Source organism: Cydia splendana, chromosome 5 (assembly GCF_910591565.1).
Source record: "Cydia splendana chromosome 5, ilCydSple1.2, whole genome shotgun sequence".
NCBI classification, from domain to species: domain Eukaryota; kingdom Metazoa; phylum Arthropoda; class Insecta; order Lepidoptera; family Tortricidae; genus Cydia; species Cydia splendana.
In genome coordinates this window covers 8,252,632-8,265,691 of record NC_085964.1, presented here as the reverse complement: position 1 = coordinate 8,265,691, position 13,060 = coordinate 8,252,632, and the positions used below count along the sequence as shown (strand labels likewise).

Genomic DNA, 13,060 nt, shown 5'->3' with positions numbered 1-13,060 from the left:
ATAATTATGTACTTACTAGGTACCTCTATGTATACAATGAGGAAGATACCTATGTTCAGCATAAGAGTAGGTATACTTTTGTTTTGTATAAGTAATGCTTATTTAAGTGTTCCTATAATATCTGGGTAAATGAATTTTGCTTTTAACCAATTTAAGAAATTCTGATTAGTGATTTGATTAACCTACAATCCTACATTAACTTAAGTCTATTCAAATAGGTAGTTCATCGTTTATCTCAGTGTTTTCTTGTTGTTGAATCACTAATTAAGAATTTCTGTTAAGTAAGTACTTAAGTAACCTTATCAACGGATCTTAGGTACTTACTCGTGCCGTTCCTACTGATGAAAATGATAACATCGATAACAATTCAATAAGGGGCTGTCCATAAATTACGTCATCGATTTTTGACGATTTTTGATCCGATGGATGAATTCGGATAATTCTGAAATTCAGATGAAAATCACCCAAAATTCCATCATAATAAAAGTCTCTTTTCGGAATTATCTGACAGTTTTCGACATTCGGAATTACCCGAATACACCTTACCTATATTTATATATACATTGTTTAAATGAAAACAGGCCACATCCGAGTGGTTATTACTGGATATAGGTATTTCCAATTTCTGACCAGTGTTCACTACTTACTGGTTTCTCGGTAATTACCACTAAACTACACTTTCACTGGTAACACCTGGGAATCCAGTAGTTACCACTAGCAACAGATGGGAAAGAACTCAAACAAAGCGTGGTTACTTGATACCGTGTCAGATGCGACACTACTAAAACTATGCCGTACCTACCCATACCTACCTACTACTACAATACTATTTTTAAATCTTTTGTTGCCATTGTCTTTCTCATTCATAAAAAATACTGACTACTTAGAGCATAGTGGGCTATGCTTAGGTAAGGTACTGTAGGGTTCCATAGCCACTACTACAAAGATACACCTACACAATAACCACTCTTTTTACTAATTTTCGAAAACCATTCATACGTAATACCACACTCCGCAGTTATAGTTTGGGCAGAGTTATTGATTGTAGAAGATATGTAAAGTCTAAATATGAAATCGTGCCCCCGAGTTTGGCGAATTTAGGGTAGGTACCTACGTAGTTTTGTTAACCGGATTTTCAATGACCTGATGCAACATTGATTGATAAAGGGTTTCGCTAATACCAAGTGACTACAAAATTTACTATGACAGGACCCCTCTATACTTATCTATTCTCTTTGCTAATACTAATACTAAATACTGTAGACTCCTCGAGATTAGGCTCATATTATTGCTTTTTTTCACGAATCTAATTATTTTGGGGTGTAAATTATACATTCGGCAATATAGCAGGAGATCTAAGGTCCCGTTTTCTAAGGGGACCTTGCATTTTGGAGACAAAGCAAACAGCTTGGAACAGGTGTTCCTGGGGGTGACCTGAGCTGATTAAGCCCGGTTGCCAAGAGGTTCCCCCCAGTAGGTGGGCAGGGGAGGGGGGGTAAAAGTGCCTCCGGCGCGCCTCACTCTAAGCTTTATATCTGCATACATCTCGCAACTATATCAAGTTTGGTGTCATTTTCGTATAATTCGAGGATGAAGAATTCATTTCTGTGACTAAATTTTCACTCACCCATACAAAAAATTCGAAAAATTCAAAATTCAAAAAAAATCTTTAGAATTTTTTTTCGAAAATCCTCTACAAAATGTATACTATGAGGATTTGTTCTAGAAAAAAAATACCTGTGAATAGCACAGTTCTCCTACTATACAGAATAGTAAACTTGTCAAACATTTTTTTTCATAACTCTGTTAAAAAAAATGTTTTGTGTCGCGCGGCGTACTTGCATTGTAAGAGTGGTATGCAACGTTTAGGATTTTTAAGTATGTTTAGATGATTTCTGATAAGTTGTTATTCTTCTGGTGGTAGATTACATTAATAAATTACTTCTGGACGTCATATATATACAAATATAAATTAAATATATAAATAAAGATGTTGGGAAAACTTTCGCTAATAGAGTTAAGTATTATAAATGTGATAAAATTAACATAGGAGATGTTTGACAAAAAATGCGGGTTAAAATAAGATATTATATTGTTCGTAATTGCCATTACATGCCCATGGGACTATGCATTTTAGGTTTTTTTAACGCAGTTGCACCTCCCTGCGCATTTTGTTTTGCAGCGGCAACGAATAAGCTCTAAACAAGCAGCAGCCGCCGCAGGTAGGCTTGTCCATATGGGCTCCCAATAACCTTGTTGTTTGGACCAGCCCCAGTCAGCAGGGCATGGTGGCTGTTGCTGTGGGGCTATAATCTGTCCCCAAACATATACCAAATCGCGCCGTGCGCCAAAAACCGCCGTGTCGCCGAAATAATTTTCAACCAGGTTGACAAGGTGCAGAAAACCCTAGAGGAAAAGCAAACCGCTCTATGTGCGTTCCTTGATGTTGAAGGTGCTTTCGACAATACGCCCACAGAGACCATACTCAATGGTATGAAATCAAAGGGAGTAGACGATACCACCAGATGGGTACATAGCATGCTCTCAAACAGAGTAGCCACTCTGACCATCAATACTATATATATAGCATGAATTTTATACCACTAAAGGGTGCTTACAAGGAGGCGTTTTATTCCCACTATTATGGACCCTAGCAGTGGACCAACTTCTTGCAATCATGTCAGGCCAAGACTTTGATACACAAGGATATGCCGACGACCTTGTAGTCATCGTCAAAGGCCCTTGCCTCAACACAATATCCAACCTAATGCAAGGAGCTCTAAACACAATATTCAAATGGTGTAGAGAAAATGACTTGTCCATTAATCCGAGCAAGACTGTAATAGCCATTTAACCATTCACAAGGAAACGGAAGCCCGATAAACTCACAAAACCAAGACTTAATGGACAAATAATACCGTTCTCGGCAGAGGTCAAGTATCTAGGGGTCACCTTTGACCAAAAGTTAACTTGGAACCCTCACCTGAGAAACATTATACAAAAAGTCAAAATGGCCATGTGGTCATGCTGTCGAATGGCAGGAGCAAGATGTGGCTTAAGATCCGAATTGCTATGTGGTTATACACAGCGGTAGTGAGGCCAATTGTCACCTACGCCTCCGCAGTCTGGTGTAACAAAACCAGCCAAAAGACAGCAATAGACACTCTAAACAGCCTGCAACGCACGGCTTGTTTAACAGTAACAGGCGCCTACTCCTCGACACCGGGAGCGGCCCTAGATGCACTGCTGGACATCATACCACTCCACTTGCAGGTGCAAAAGGAGGCCAAGCAGTGCGTCTACAGAATATGCACGCTAAACAGGCCAAAATGGCGCTCTCAGGCATTAACCAATCTAAAGGCCTGGGTTTTTGCAAATAGAGCCCTTAGCATGCCCACTGATGACGAATGTCATCTCACCAAACTGTACACAGTAGAAATACCTCCTAGAGACAAATGGATCAACAACCAAATGTACGTCGAAGAGGGAAGCCACATCTGGTATACAGATGCTTCCAAGAAAGGCAATGATGTAGGATGTGGGATCTATGGTGAGAGATCTAAGCTCAGAGCTAGCGTCAGCATGGGCACATTGGCCTCAATCTTCCAGGCAGAAGTCTTCGCCGTCAACAAATGTGCGGAGATCAACCTGGATAGAAACCTAAGACACCAGCTTATCTACATCAACTCAGACAGCCAGGCTGCTCCGCTGGCACTAGAATCCCTTGAGTCAAACTCAAAACTAGTCCAGAACTGTAAAACAAACCTAAATGCACTGGTTTACTCCAACAAAGTTACACTTAGATGGGTACCAGGGCACTCCGACATTAACGGAAACGAAGAAGCGGACGAACTTGCTAGAAAGGGCGCAGACACACCCCTGGTCGGCCCAGAACCCTTCTGTGGAAGCACAAAACGAGATGCATATTCTCTGCTCAGCAACTTAGAAAAAACGAGAGCAATCGATTGGTGGAAGTTCGTTAAAGGACAAGAACACTCGAAAACTCTGATCAAAGGGTTCAACAGCAAAACTGCTAAGGAGCTTTTAAGACTCAAAAGGCACAAAACCTGCGCGGTGACCAGAATACTGACTGGACACTGCAAGTTGAACAAACATATATGTTTCAAATTGGCAAGAAACAAGATGCGACATGCAGGTTCTGTCAGGAGTTAGAGGAGACTGCAATGCACATTCTCTGTTCTTGTGGACTACTAATGTCAAAAAGAAGTACCTACCTAGGGCGACACGTAGTGCAACCCTATGAGGTACAAAACATTACGGCCCAAAGAATCTGGAACTTTCTGGATGCAACGGGCATTAGTAATGAACTTAAATAGATCAATGCTGGTCAATGCGACACTCAAAGGCCCACAACACCACAATAATAATAATAATGTCCCGCGGGGGCAGCTTGTGGCGAGCTAACGGTGAGTGACGACACCGCGGACCCCTATTCCAGAGGGCCCTGTCATCTGGCCCTCGCCTCTGTGCTTGCCTTGATTGGCCGGCCAGAATGGAGTCGCAAGAGCGGGACCTATGCTCCAGGTTGGAAGTGTAAAATGTCATAACGCCGGCGGCCTGCTGAACGGATAACCGGGATCTGGCTACCGCAGACTCACCTCTCGACAACCTCACAGCCACTCCAAAGTGTTGCCCTGTTGTCGCACTGTGCGTGCGGCCATTGCGGGGCCCACTCAATGAGTTGGCGAGTCACCACCTGTCATTTACAATTTTGAGACTGATTGTCACGGCAGGTGTCCGCTAGTCTCTCCCATAGCCCATTATCCAGTCCATCCAACTTTCAAATCTATAGCCCATGACCTTAGTTCCCATCGCAGCACAAAAGTGCTGCACTGTAATAGTCTTTGCACCTGGCGGGGACCATCTCCGGATGTATCACATTGTGCGTTGGGGGATAGTATCCACCACATGTATCCCTTGCTTTTAGATTAACGTGCCTTAAAGGGCCTCTGCGCTGTTGGCTTCGTCCCCACGTACGCCTCCCAAAGGTCCGGGACCCCATGGTCCCGAGATATGGAAAAGACATGCAAATAATAATGTTAATTTTATCACATTTATAATACTTAACTCTGTTGGCGAAAGTTTTCCCAACATCTTTATTTATATATTTAATTTATATTTGTATATATATCACTTACAGAAGTAATTTATTAATGTAATCTACAACCAGAAGAATAACAACTTATCAGAAATCATCTAAACATACTTAAAAATCCTAAACGCTGCGTACCGCTCTTACAATGCAGGTACGCCGCGCGACACAAAACATTTTTTTTTAACAGAGTTATGAAAAAAAATGTGTGACAAGTTTACTATTCTGTATAGTAGGATAACTGGGCTATTCACATGTATTTTTTTTCTAGAGCAAATCCTCATAGTTTAAATTATTTAGAGGATTTACGAAAAAAAAAATTAAAAGATTTTTTTTGAATTTTGAATTTCTCGAATTTTTTGTATGGGTGAGTGAAAATTTAGTCACAGAACTGAATTCTTCATCCTCGAATTACACGAAAAAGACACCAAACTTGATATAGTTGCGAGATGTATGCAGATATAAAGCTTAGAGTGAGGCGCGCCGGAGGCACTTTTACCCCCCCTCCCCTGCCCACCTGCTGGGGGGAACCTCTTGGCAACCGGGCTTAATCAGCTCAGATCACCCCCAGGAACACCTGTTCCAAGCGGTTTGCTTTGTCTCCAAAATGCAAGGTGGTGGACCTTAGATCTCCTGCTAATATTGTGTGTTTTAATATGAAATTGTTGGCAGAATCTTAATGCAATAGTATTAGCAAAATCGTGATACCTACTTATTGTTCCGTACTGAAGGGTGACATCGGAATTCTAATAGGTACTAAACTAAGCTTACTGTCCGGCAGGCTCTATCTCAAGATAATTAGGTAATGATAAATAATTGAAATTGTTGGCGTTCACTCTCACACCCTGGCACGTGCCGAGATTTTCTCGAGGGACTATAGTATGGAGTTCCTCAAGAAAGGAGTGTAGGTACAGGTTTTTAAAGTGTTTGCAACGCACTTTTAAAGCAAACGCACTTGCATTTGCAGGCCTCCATAGGCTATGTGACCGCTTACCATCAAGCGAGCATGCTTGTTTGCCATCAACGTAGTATAAAAAAAATCTATTAATAAGGAAATAAAAACTATGAATATTATGCGGGCTCATAGTTACCTAATATACTTACTACAGTCTGTCAAATAACTTTGTCAGTTGAAAATTTTCAAATTTCAATTTTTCTATGGGACAATAACTCTTTGCCTTCGCAACTAATTTTTTTTAATTTGCCGCTGTTTTCTATTGTCGGAAATTGCTTGACAGACTCACTCTTTGCTCATACGTGAAAAATCTTATAGATCTAGTCTAGTGTCACGGTTGATGTTTTTCATAGGCTGCTATTTAACTGATCACCAGATTTAGTAAAATTTAATACCAAAAAAATCTATTTTACCACCCTAAAATAATGAATGATCACCAAAATTATAACACCATTTTAATGTGAAATGATTACCAATTTTATTACACTTTACTATCCTTTTAAAGGAAATGACACCAAACTAATCATTATTAACCCAAAAATACTAAATGATTACCAAATTTCAAACCCCATTTTAATGTGAAATGATAACCAAATTTTTACTTCTTGCTATCCTATTAAAGAAAATGACACCAAAATAATCATTGTAAACCCAAAAATAGTAAATGACCACCAAAATTAGAACTCCATTTTAATGTAAAATTATAACCAAATTTTTAAATCTTGATATCATATTAAAGCAAATGACTCCAAAATAATCATTGTAAACCCAAAAATAGTAAATGACCACCAAAATTTTAACCACATTTTAATTAAAAATGTGCAAATATTTAATATAATTATCGTTATCCTATTAAATTAATTAATCCACTTCGCCACCTTTTTCTAGTAGCATTTTATTTCTGTTACAGTCGCAGTTCTAACCTAACCCACTTTTCTAGTAGCATTTCGTTTCTGTAAGGGTCGCAGTTCAAACCTAACCTAACCCAACCCACTTTTCTAGTAGCATTTCTTTTCTGCAAGGGTCGCAGTTCAAACCTAACCTAACCCACTTTTCTAGTAGCATTTCTTTTCTGCAAGGTTCGCAGTTCAAACCTAACGTAACCCACTTTTCTAGTAGCATTTCGTTTTTGTGTGGGTCGCAGTTCAAACCTAACCTAGCCCACTTTTCTAGTAGCATTTTTTTTCTGTAAGGGTCGCAGTTCAAACCTAACCTAACCCACTTTTCTAGTAGCATTTCTTTTCTGTAAGGGTCACAGTTCAAACCTAACCTAACCTACTTTTCTAGTAGCATTTCTTTTCTGCAAGGGTCGCAGTTCAAACCTAACCTAACCCACTTTTCTAGTAGCATTTCTTTTCTGTAAGGGTCGCATTTCAAACCTAACCGATCCCACTTTTCTAGTAGCATTTCTTTTCTGTAAGGGTCGCAGTTCAAACCTAACCTAACCCACTTTTCTAGTAGCATTTCTTTTCTGTAAGGGTCGCAGTTCAAACCTAACCTAACCCATTTTTCTAGTAGCATTTGGTTTCTGTAAGGGTCGCAGTTCAAACCTAACCTAACCCACTTTTCTGATAGCAGTTTGGTTCTGTATGGGGCGCAGTTCAAACCTAACCTAACCCACTTTTCTAGTAGCATTTCGTTTCTAGAAGAATGATTATTTTGGAGTCATTTGCTTTAATAGGATAGCAAACCTAACCCACTTTTCTATTGGCATTTCGTTTCTGTATGGGTCGCAGTTCAGACCTAACCTAACCCACTTTTCTAGTAGCATTTCGTATCTGTATGGGTAGCAGTTGAAACTTAACCTAGCCCACTTTTTTAGTAGCATTTCGGTTCTGTGAGGATCGCAGTTCTAACCTAACCTAACCCACTTTTATAGTAGCATTTCGTTTCTGTAAAGGTCGCAGTTCAAACCTAACCTGACCTACTTTTCTAGTACCATTTCGTTTCTGTAAGGGTCGCAGTGCTAACCTAACCCACTTAACTGATAGCAGTTTGACTTACTTTTCTAGTAGCATAACGAAATGCTACTAGAAAAGTAGATTAGGTAAGGTAGGTATGCGGTGCGGGGTACGGGGGTTGAGCGCTCAGGGGCTAGTAATTTTGGCATCAGTTTACTTTATTTGGTAATATGTATACATTTTTTGGTAATCATAGTGGTTTATTTAGGTGAAAATATCGCATTAATTTGGTCTTCAAGATTTGGTGATCATTAATGATTTTTGGTAATCATTCAATATATTTGGTATTTGAATACAATTTGAAGTGCAGTCGTAATTAAAATGGTGGTACTTTTGTATTTTTAGGTCTTATTTTTTTGGTGTTCAGTAATTTTTTTTGGTAAGCATGATTTTTTTATTTAGGGTACCAAAGTATTATTTGGTGGTCATTATATTTGTAGCCTTTTTCATATACTTACGTACAGTCAACTGTAAAAATATGGGTACACAAATCATCTCAAAAATATGTCCCATAGCTCTTATGTCAGCGAATTAATAACTATGGGGCATATTTTGAATAAGTTGGCCACACCCATATTTTTACAGTTAACTGTACCAGGGCTATAACCGCGAAAATCGAAGTTCCTAAATTGCGGGCATCTTTCTCTGTCACTCTTATTACGCCTTCATTGGAGTAAAAGAGAAAGATCCCCGCAATTTGCGAATTTCGGTTTTCGCGGTAGCCCCTCAGAGCCATCTAGCGTGCGATTCGAAACGAATAAGGCCCCATTCAACGAGAGCTTTTTCAACGCGCGTTATAAAAGCGAGTGAATCCTTCCACACGCTAAATTCGATTTAACGACCAACGCTTAAATTCAAAAATCCAACAACGCTTGATAAAAAGCGCCACCGCCATCGTGTGTATAAAAATACACATGTATCCATTTGTGTCATTCGAACGTTTTTTTAACGCGCGTTGAAAAATCTCTCTCGCTCTCGCGTAAATGGGGCCTAACGACGAGCAGCAAGCAAGCAGTCCACCGTAAGCCATAACAGACTACTATACCGCACCGCGCACCTTGGTGCGGTGCGGTAGTGTGTTAGGGCTTTAAGAGTTATAATTCTCTTTCTCGCCCTAGCGCGTAGTTGACGTAGCTCTCGCTCTTGACTTAGTCGATCTACACCAAGCTTGAGAATTGGTTCCGTCGTCTGTAAACGCTTTAAAAAAATTACCCTTGCAACACTAGTTGCTTAGCAACAAATTTGTTGACGGACGGAATGTCATAACAATGTTGCATTGTTCCAATCAATAACTCAAAATGTTCATTGAATTGATTTAAAAACTACTAAGGATATAAAATGCTAACGATATATCCAGGAATATAGCCTAAACCGATTTTCACTATCGTAATGAAGTTGTTTACGTTATTTACTTACAATGTGGAAATTCAATACAAAAGCTACCTTCTATCGAAAGCAATGTTTTTCATACTGCTGACAAATGGACTTATTATTATCTTGCCATTCGTTTTTGCATACGGGGGTCGAGGTAAAATCATAAATAAAAAAGTATAATACCTATGTAATTTGTGAATATGCGATGCGCTAAGCTAACTTTTTTTACAGGGTTTTGGTTAAAGTCCCAGAGTTACTTTGAACAACCGGTGGTACATTTTACATACGACTACTTGGTAGTGGCTGAGACTGATGATCCTAGTCAGCCAATAGTGTGTGGTAATGACAACTATGACCATGATGAATACTGTGCTGAATTTCAGGTAGGTACTTAAATAAGACTACTTCCCAATAACTAGATTAGAAAGAGTAAACTCATAAACTGTTCAGGTTAATTTATGAAACAATATGATTGGGAAGGCATGGCTCCAAATAAATGAAAGTAATTATTAAGTCATAAAAAGTGTCAGCTCTTTATCATACCATGGTAAAATGTGAAATACTTTCCCACCACCCATTTACTTTGCCTGTCTGCTGTTAGTTTAATTGCTATACTCATTTTCTTACTTACCTACTTCTGATCTTTACTTGTCTAATTTTCTAAGGTGGATGAGCATGATAACAATGGTGATGGAAATAATGATGTATTGGAGCTGAAATTACATCTCCAAATTCCTCCAGTCAAGACATTAGCTTCTATAGTTCTAGTTTTAGGGTTGGACTTCCAATTAAAGGTAAGGGCTACATTCTATACAAAATTAGCAATAATTTTCTGTAAGTCCTGTTTAATGCTGTGACCACATAAAAAAGTTTTTACTTTCTTCCATTGCAATATTTGTACAAGTAAAGCCATCACTAGTGTTCTTGCTAGCTAGTGTGTCCTTAGCAGAGCCTTAAAGGCTTAAACCATCAGTGCTAAAGCAAGGCTTTTAAAGTTCTAACTGTAGTCATGACTGCTCGAGCCTCTTAAGGATTTATGATTTCAATATGGACAAGTTGGAACTAACTACATATTAAAAATAATAGGATTACCTCTTTATTCTTTACAGACTGTATGCCCCCTTCACATGCAGGGTTTGGCAATAATCACTAAGGATTTTTTTCTACCACCCTCTGCATTCATTTACTATGGAGACTTGAAATTACATCAGACCTCCCACTTGCCATGTCATCCAAATACTATAGATACTATGTACAATACATCTTTATTCAGATACTTGGAAAAGAAAGATAAAGATGTTGTAGATGCTATTTTAGAAGATTATTTTATCAGAAAAGGTAATATAAATCTACAGTATTTACAAGATTTATAAGCTAGAATTGAGTACCCACTATTTATCCTTTTATGTATACTAATATAACTTAACTTCATAGATGACTTTAAAACCAAAGCTTCTAGTTTACTTTTACTTTATGTTTCAGCTATTATTGACACTAAGACATTACACTCTAGAAGTCAGAATGGACATACTGGGACAATGAATATCAAAATACGACTAAGAATACCGGAGAACCTAGTACTGTATACACCAAGCCTTCTGCAGGAGCTCAAATTGGCGTGGCCACAGTATCTATCTATGGCAGTAGTACTTTACTGGATTTTCAATAGAATAAAAAAGTTTGTTTTCAGCAATCGCTTACTGATGGCATGGGAAGTAGTTACGTGGAAGAAACTTTAACTACAAAGCTGTATAGTTTACATTTAATTTCCCACAAATATATTACCAAAGATAAAGTAATAAGTTAGTAATAATCCCAGAGACTACTTTCTAAATAGGCTGATGTTTTAATTTAGAATAGTTAGGTGATAATACCTATTAATGTAATGTTTTAATTTTTATATTAATGTAAAATAAACACATGAAAAAATATTTTTTTCAACAATTTATAACTATAACAATTAGGTATGTACACACTACTTATCTACATGATAAAATATACATGAGTTTTTCACTGAGTAAGGGTAAGCGTAGGTAATTGGCCAGCAAAATCTTTACGGTCAAGTTCAGCACGGTTGTCTTCAATGATGAAGGTTTTGCCACTGTAGTCATCTAGTTGCACCAATAGATACCGACACTGGTAGTTGCCATAATCATTCTGCAATCAAATATTACTCTGTGGTTATTCTACTTGCCTATAAACATAAATGATAAATGATTATTTAAATGTATTTATTAACACTTTCGGTGATAGGTGCCCCATTTCCAGTACAAAATGAAGACAGACATGTTCTTGGTGGTGAATGTGTTAAAAATTGCCCTTTCATGAAAATGTCAGAAGTTCCACTCAAAATAATGGTCTGATAGTTTACAAACTATAGTAAATCTAAAATCCTATACTAAATAAATATCCAATCCTGATATAAACATGGTTGCTTAGAAGATCCAATGGAAAAAGTATAAATTTAGAGCATTTTTGAAAAGATAACTGACCTGTTTCATGTCAAGTTCAACAACTGCCTTGTTCCTGATTCCTTTGATATAAAACCTCATCCTCATATGTTTGACTCCATCCTTTTCATACACTGCATGACTGACATGCGTGCGACGTCGCCTTGAGGTCTCTTCTCCATAACCTTTAATTGGAGCACCCAATGCATCTTCCACCCTAGGATCCTAAAATGGTAAGATATATCCTCAGATAAAACCTCGAGCAGCCCACTATAAGAGAAATATTAAATGTGGAATTTGGATAAAGTGGTATGGTGGATATTGAATTGAATTTGTTATGATTAGATTAATATTGAGATCCAGCTATATAAAAGAGTAGGTACTTACTTGTTTGCACTTTTCTAAAGCAGTCGAATAAATGCTGTTTGCGCTGTTACTAGAAAATAACTCCCTGAAGACATAATAAAAAATTATACCGGTGACCCCAACACCGAGCAGTATAACGCCAGTATATGACACCGTTTTAGTGGTCTCCTTTATTTTTTCTCCTAAAGGTCGGACATCGGTGGATACTTCCGCCCTTTCTTGGCTTTTTGCTAAACTACTTTCTCGTTTTTGTGTAGAATAGCACTGAGTGCTAGTAATATTATTTTTTTGAAGAACTATAGGTACAAATTGCAGAGGTCTTCCGTTCCGTAAACTTGGGAGAAACTTCGAAATCATTGACATTTTATTTACAGGGTTTAAGATATGCTTAACTGCACTGTCCAAATTTTATTTTTTGTTGTTAATATTTTTTTATCTAATCTATAATTTTAAGGTTATTGCTATTTCTTTGTTATTGACACTATTGACAATGACAGTGACAAACGTCGAATAAGATAAGAACTATAAGAAGACCAAACGCAAATCTTTTAAGTATCAGGAATCGTTAAAAAATATATCACCACTTTACCATCACCTTTATATATTTCTATCTATTTATTTTATTTAAAATGTCGATAATAACTATAAGAAACCACAAACGATTTTATTACGAAACAACTAAACGCAGTCCACATGAAGATGAAATCGTTCAGAAATAGTCAACTTTTGCACCAAATTTGGAAAACAGTGCAACAGCTGACTCTTTCAGATCAATATAAACAGTATTAATTGTTAAAACTATTTTTTACCCTAGCATTTACTTGTTATGTCATAAAATTAC

The 13,060-nt window shown here is 37.8% G+C and overlaps 2 protein-coding genes across 3 annotated transcripts; one reads left to right on the top strand and one right to left on the bottom strand.

Annotated features, from left to right (window-relative positions):
- Window positions 1–9,313: 9,313 nt before the first annotated feature.
- LOC134790595 (transmembrane protein 231-like) lies at window positions 9,314–11,154 on the top strand. Of its 2 annotated transcripts, XM_063761447.1 has the most exons (5): window positions 9,314–9,557; window positions 9,635–9,786; window positions 10,069–10,197; window positions 10,513–10,741; window positions 10,886–11,154. In XM_063761447.1, exons 1-5 carry the CDS (start codon window positions 9,419–9,421, stop codon window positions 11,140–11,142), a joined length of 906 nt encoding a protein of 301 aa, XP_063617517.1. In that variant the 5' UTR covers window positions 9,314–9,418; the 3' UTR covers window positions 11,143–11,154. The 2 variants fall into 2 exon arrangements, with proteins under 2 accessions (XP_063617517.1, XP_063617518.1); XM_063761448.1 differs by lacking the exon at window positions 10,069–10,197.
- Window positions 11,152–12,690, bottom strand: LOC134790596 (mitochondrial import inner membrane translocase subunit Tim21). Its single transcript, XM_063761449.1, has 3 exons — window positions 12,241–12,690; window positions 11,896–12,078; window positions 11,152–11,560 (listed from the first exon to the last, which is right to left on the bottom strand). The coding sequence occupies exons 1-3, from the start codon at window positions 12,580–12,582 to the stop codon at window positions 11,414–11,416; spliced, it is 672 nt and encodes a 223-aa protein (XP_063617519.1). The 5' UTR covers window positions 12,583–12,690; the 3' UTR covers window positions 11,152–11,413.
- Between the last annotated feature and the right edge of the window lie 370 nt (window positions 12,691–13,060).

Excerpts from the sequence above, each read along its gene's own strand:
- LOC134790595 (XM_063761447.1), top strand. The coding sequence starts at position 9,419 with ATGAAGTTGTTTACGTTATTTACTTACAATGTGGAAATTCAATACAAA. Across the intron at positions 9,787-10,068 it reads AATACTGTGCTGAATTTCAG|GTGGATGAGCATGATAACAA; the intron begins GTAGGTACTTAA and ends TAATTTTCTAAG. Across the intron at positions 10,198-10,512 it reads GGTTGGACTTCCAATTAAAG|ACTGTATGCCCCCTTCACAT; the intron begins GTAAGGGCTACA and ends TATTCTTTACAG.
- LOC134790596 (XM_063761449.1), bottom strand. The coding sequence starts at position 12,582 with ATGTCAATGATTTCGAAGTTTCTCCCAAGTTTACGGAACGGAAGACCT. Across the intron at positions 12,079-12,240 it reads CTTTAGAAAAGTGCAAACAA|GATCCTAGGGTGGAAGATGC; the intron begins GTAAGTACCTAC and ends TTACCATTTTAG. Across the intron at positions 11,561-11,895 it reads TTGAACTTGACATGAAACAG|AATGATTATGGCAACTACCA; the intron begins GTCAGTTATCTT and ends ATTTGATTGCAG.